The sequence below is a fragment of the Bidens hawaiensis genome, unplaced genomic scaffold (assembly GCF_021521415.1).
Source record: "Bidens hawaiensis isolate Kalapana, Puna unplaced genomic scaffold, B.hawaiensis_p1.1 tig00083601_1, whole genome shotgun sequence".
Taxonomy (NCBI): domain Eukaryota; kingdom Viridiplantae; phylum Streptophyta; class Magnoliopsida; order Asterales; family Asteraceae; genus Bidens; species Bidens hawaiensis.
The window spans coordinates 14,209-20,665 of NW_027504006.1; the positions used below are offsets into that span (position 1 = coordinate 14,209).

At 32.8% G+C, this 6,457-nt stretch overlaps 1 protein-coding gene across 2 annotated transcripts; it reads right to left on the reverse strand.

The window, feature by feature from the left end:
- Positions 1–721: 721 nt before the first annotated feature.
- LOC143607566 (cold-responsive protein kinase 1-like) lies at positions 722–2,651 on the reverse strand. 2 transcript variants are annotated; one of them, XM_077082967.1, is made up of 7 exons: positions 2,593–2,651; positions 2,427–2,507; positions 2,234–2,349; positions 1,940–2,150; positions 1,617–1,854; positions 1,393–1,543; positions 722–1,220 (listed from the first exon to the last, which is right to left on the reverse strand). In XM_077082967.1, the coding sequence occupies exons 2-7, from the start codon at positions 2,494–2,496 to the stop codon at positions 831–833; spliced, it is 1,176 nt and encodes a 391-aa protein (XP_076939082.1). In that variant the 5' UTR covers positions 2,497–2,507; positions 2,593–2,651; the 3' UTR covers positions 722–830. The 2 variants fall into 2 exon arrangements, with proteins under 2 accessions (XP_076939082.1, XP_076939081.1); XM_077082966.1 differs by lacking the exon at positions 2,593–2,651 and having other exon boundaries at positions 2,427–2,544.
- Between the last annotated feature and the right edge of the window lie 3,806 nt (positions 2,652–6,457).

Here is a 6,457-nt window from a genome sequence, read left to right on the forward strand (position 1 = left end):
GAAATGTGAATGAGTCGATGATACCTAGAGTTTCTTTGTTGATAACAATAAGAGGTAAGCATCATGAATTCAGCTTGCCCTGTATTTGTATCCATGTACGCAACTCTTTGGTATCTGTTTTATCAACACGAAATTAATAGCTACAGAGATTATATTTTGTGATATGCCTTTAAAAAGTGTTTGAAAAGTGTATGAATATTATACCGGCGGAGGAGAACATTGAGAATGTGTTGGGAGAAGGTTGATTTGCTGCTTTTTTGAGAGCCGCGAATAACACAAACCAGGAGAACCCCAGAGCTCATTCTCTACCTCGTCTCAATCCACTGGTAAGATCCCGTGCTACCGTCTGCGTTTTCTAGTAATAAATTGATGGTCATTACGATTTAGGAGATGAAGTCGATTAGAGTTTGTGTATTGAGGGGGATGATAATTCAGGGAGTGGTAACTGGTATCCGGCATAGAATAAGGGGCAGGAGAGAAAGTGTGGAACCTCCCTCAACTCCTCCTTTTAGAAGGTTTTGCATCACTTTGAATGTTTCAGATCTAAAGTTAAATGGTTTAGGCGGCTGAGATGATCGAAAAATACAGTTAATGTTAGCGGGAACAATATATTATATAATTTTAATGGAGTTGTCTACACACACAAAAAAAAACAAAGAAAAAAAAACACACACAATGCATATTGAAGCCAAGATTAACCAAGAATTACATCAAATCTCTATTTATATTTCCATATAAACAAATAAAGAACCTTTACAAGAAACCATCTCCGCAAATCAAATACAAGAAAAATTAACATATTTAGATAGAATAACAAACTGATAGTCTGATCAAAATGCTTCTGTAAAGGTCATGGTGGATTGTGATGTGGTGTTGGATGATAATAAAGAATGTTCAGTATTATCAGAATATGAGGAACTAGTAGCAAATGTGTTCTTGTGATCATTAATACCACAAGCAGCTTTATCAGGTTTGCTTCTTATCTTGAGATCCATGAAATCCGAAATGAGGCCTGGTTTCGTGATCTTGATGTCATCTATTGGTCTCTCACCAGTCAACATCTTGACCACAGTTGACATCACAGGTCGAAGCTTCGGGTTGTCTTGTGTGCATAAAAGACCGATTTTCAAGTATCTACAAGCCTCTTCGGCATCAAAATTCCCATTCATTGCGGTGTCTACAAGCCCCACTAATTCATTTTTTTCATAGAGATCCCATGTCTGTTACAAACAAAACTTAATCAAATCATTCTGTCATATTATATAAAAAACAGTCAAACAATTATAATGAAGTGCCAGGTAAAGGGTATCAAATCAAATTAAATTACACTGAGTTACTTTACCATAAGTGTATCTTTTAATCAAAATGACATGTTGATGATTAATTGCTTACCCTCTCAAGAATAAACTGTTCAGCTAGAGGCAAAAATGAGTTTGTGTTGCATCTTCCACTAACAATTTCCACAAGAAGAACACCAAAACTATAAACATCAGCTCTACGCGTCAACTGACCTCTAATTGCATACTCGGGTGCCAAATAACCACTGAACCAATGAAAGAAAACGAGAGTAAGAGACTTCTAATGAAAGAAAGTGATAATGAAGATGCGGGTCTTACATTGTTCCAGCCACTCGTGTGCTAACATGCGTCATATTCGCGGGTATTAACTTCGCTAACCCAAAATCCGAAATCTTTGGAGTTAAATCTTTATCAAGAAGAATATTGCTTGCTTTAATATCTCTATGAACTATATGTGGGCGCACTTCCTCATGAAGATATGCAAGCCCTTTTGCAAGTCCAATACAAATTTTGGTCCTTGTTCTCCAACTAAACTGGATTGAACTATGGCCTCCGCCTTAAAATAAAGGTGAACTTTTTAAAAAACAATGAACACGAAAACGAAATATTTTAGTAAGAAAAAAGCTTCGAGTTTGAATTACCAAGAAGGGTTTGAGCCAAACTGTTATTCTCAACATAATCATACACCAAAATCCTGTGATTTCCTTCAACACAGCATCCACAAAGCTTTGCTAAGTTTTCATGCTCGATATCACATATCACTTTAATTTCTGTCAAAAACTCTCTTGCTCCTTGTTGTGATTCAGCCGAAAGAACCTTTATAGCAGCAACTTTCCCATCTTTTAATCTTCCCTAAAGATTACAACTTTATCAATAATAATGATAACAGTATAAAAAAAAGAAACATATATATATGAGTGTGAAGATTTAATTACCTTGTAAACAGGACCAAATCCACCCTCCCCTATTTTGTTGGCAGGGCTGAAATCATCTGTTGCATTTCTTAGATCCTTGTAGGAGTAAAGTTTAAGATTCTGAACCTCGGATAACTCTGTACGTGATTGATTAATTAAGGGATTAGCAAGGTAATTAAGAAAGTTATAGATCAATGATTGTTTCAGGGTTTACCATCTTCAAATTCATTAAACCCTTTTGGTGGGTGTGCTCCTTGACCAAAGAAGAAGGAGAAACAACTCATATCTTCAAAAACTGAGAGACAGAAAACGTTAGAAATTAACATGTAAATTTTTATTATTATCAATTCACCAACCAAACCACTACCGGAATTAAATACCTGATAATGAAGTAAGCTTTAGATCAAGGCAAAGGAGATCTGCTCCTCCTTGGTAGTTTATTTACTATAGTCAATGCTAATGGTCTTCTCTCGTATGTAGTACGGATGTGAACACAAATGTTCTAGATAGATAATGTTTATTCAAGTCCCTTTGCTTGTGCCAAACTATTGAATTTGGTCTCTTTTTTTTCTTTTCTTTTTCTTTATCGTTGGTACTGATAAATTATAACCCTTCAAATCTTTTACTAGAGATGTATCAAATTTAAGTGACCAAAGATTCGTATCCTATCTGAACCACTTCAAATTTGAATAATTAACTTCTTTTTTTCTCAACAGCGAATGTATTATCTTTTATCTCTATATTGAATTTAATAACTCAAACTTTTAAAAATGAATCACAAAAGTCTCAAGTTTTGACATATTGACCGCCAACAAGCATTTTACAAACAAGGTTAGATTTCGTTAATTTTTTATGATGTGGATGATAACGGGTACGATGATATGGCGAAAACAATGACACGAACTGCTTATGTTGTAAAAATATTTTTTAATTATAATTTTCTAACCGAAATAAATGAACCGAACGACTTTTTTTAACCAAAATAAATTAACCGAACTACTTTGTTAGCAAAAATAAATGAACCGAACTACTTTTCTAACAAAAATAAATGAACCGAATCACTTTTTTTTAGCAAAAATAGACGAACCAAACAACTTTATAGATTAAATTAATCGAACTACTTTTTTTAACAAAAATGAATAAATCCAACTACTTTTTTTAACAAAAATTAACGAGCCGAACAACTTTTATACAAAAATAAACGAACGCAGCCACTTTTTTAACAAAATAAACTAACCGAACCACTACCACCGTTCTGACATGTACCACTTCCAACGCGAAACGCATTTTGACCCGAACTCTCTCGACTTGAGTTTATATTTATTAGAAAGGTAGTTTGTTTCGTTGACTTTTGTTTAAAAAAAATTGGTTCGGTTCGTTGATTTATGTTAAAAAAAAGTGGTTCAGTTCGTTGATTTTTGTTAAAATAAAAGTGGTTCGTTTAGTTTTGTTATAAAAAATGGTTCAGTTCATTTATTTTTGTTAAAAAAAAGTCATTCGGTTCATTAATTTTTGTTTAAAGAAAAGCAATTCGTTCGTTTATTTTTGTTAAAAATTAGTTCGGTTCATTTATTTTTATTTTAAAAAAAGTGGTTCAGTTCGTTTATTTTAATTTGAAAAATGTAATTTTAATTTTAAAATATATTTTTATCGCATAAGCATTCTACATCACTATTTTTGCCACATCCACGTACACGTCATCATCTACATCATCAAAAACTAACGGAATCTAACCCCTTTAGTGAAAAGCTCGTTTGGTGGCCAATATGTCGAAACTTGGACTATTGTGGTATATTTATAAAGTTTGGCTTAGCTTAGATTATTAAATCCAATATCCGCTATTTGAATCTCATTCTTGAAAGAAACTTTTTACGGCATCTCGGCGTCAACATAATAATCCTTTATTCATCAGCATGTAGGGGTGTGCATGGGTCTGTTTGGGATGGTTTTGGGCCAAACCCATAACCATAAATGATATGTGGGTTAATAAATAACCATAACCAGTTTTTGAAGGTTAAAGCGAGTCGATTATGAATCAGTTAACGATGACCAAAACAATGTAATTGGGCCTAAAACTTTGGTAGCAAATATTACTATGTGGGCATATTTATTTACATTATTTCGTCAAATATATATAAACTATGGAAGCATGCGTAAATATGTGCGTGACAATACTTTATATGATTAAATAAACTAGTTTCCGAAGAAGATCACTCACCAAATTCAAGTTATATAAACCGAAGAGCAACTAGTATGCATATATTTGTATACTAGTGGGAAACCCGCACGATGCGGCGACGATAATTTAATATGGCGGGAACACGAGAATTCGGTTGATATTCGCTCGATTATTTAGAGACTCTGTATGGTTCTACACTTAATATGTTAACCGAAAAGGGGGGAATTTGCTTGTAGGGGTGCGCATGGTCGGACTGGGATGGTTTCGGGCCAAACCCAATATCATAACCGATATGTTGGTTAATTGATTAACATAACCATAAGCAATTTGTTTTGGGGTTTCGGTTAATTGGTTTTGAAGGCTATTGCAATTCAATTATGGGTTGGTTAATCGTTAACAAAACAATGTAATTTTACCAATTTAGCTTAAAATTAGTTAATTTATGGTTTTGTTAGTGATTATAACGGTTAACTTACTCACTTCTATTTGCTTGTATAGTATGTTTTTGAATGAAGTTATATGGTTCACTATTTTATACCAATATAACTGTTCAAACTAACTATACACAAATAATTCTAGTCTTTTAATTTTGATATAACATCCTAGCATATAAAGATTCAACACCACCAACAAAACCAAAGATGTATTTAAAAGAATGGTATATTTGATTGCATTTCAATGTTTTGAAAAGTATTAAATAAAATATTAAATAAAAAAAATAAAAAAAAAAGAATGGTATATTTGATTGCATTTAAATGTTTTGAAAAGTATTAAATAAAATAACTAAAAATTCAAAGTTAGAAGCTCAACATATAGTGTCCTCTGATGTTACCCATTCACCATCAACTGCTTCAGATGCTACACCACTTGTATGCTCGCATCATAATCTATTAACCCTTTCTTGAATGCATGAATTGGATCCATCTACCTCAACAACAGAAGTTTGCATGAATAATAACAAATGCAACTCAACAATTAAATTGAAACAATAAAACAAAGAGCAAGCATTATGTATACTCACATTTGGTGGCATTATTGACATTTACAAATTAAACTCCCAAACACCCCCAAAATCTATCATGCCCGTCTGTTCAATCGACTTTTGGCCCGTTCGACCCATTTTAATACTAATTAACACCGTGGGTTAATACTGTAAACCTTTTTAAAAACCTTTTCTGTTAGTATAATATATTTCGAAAATTTTAAAACATTTTTTAAAAAAGATTTAAACAACTTGCATTCAGTTGACTCCATTATAAAAAATAGATTATTATAAGTCTAGTCTATAAGAGCAAAATCACAAATGAAGACCCATGGCCTGGACATTTCTACCAAAAAACCTTCTATTTGATAGCAGTAACTTCCATACCATGCCTCCCTATTAAATCAATATAATTTGACTCACTGTTGACTAATACTAAGAACTTAACTATGCAGTCCTTTTATCCAAGGGCATAGATGTCCTTAAGAGGTAAAATTATTAAAGAACATTGTTCTCAACTAATCAACATCCAATTTGTCATTAAAACGACATAAATGAACGTGAACTGACAAACGTGAACATCATATAGAGAAAAGGTAAAAACATCAATACAATAGTTGGTTAAAATAAAGAGGGGGATTCACGTTGGCTGTTCACAGAATTCAGGCTAGTATTTGACAAAACTCTATGCATATACACATATTACTTAGAAAATAAGGCTACTAAAATGTTTTACCAGAAAAGTTGACAAATTTAACAGCAGCTTTCACCATATTGCTTTGACAAATTTGACCAAAATGCCCCTACTAAAATGCTTTGACAGAAAAGTAGACAAATTTGACAACAGTTTTGACCAAAACTGTTTTTTGTGAAGTTTTGACAATTTTAACCAAAATGGCCAAGTTTTAGACAAAATGCATGCTTCTAGAAAAAAAAATGCTAGAAACAGGCCCGTAACATATTTGTATACCTTCAGTACCTTGAATCTATCTTTTGGCATCCGTGCAACATTGTATTGATGTTTTTACCTCATTTGGAGCTTCCATATATGCATCATGAAGATGACCCGAGTAATCTGTATAAA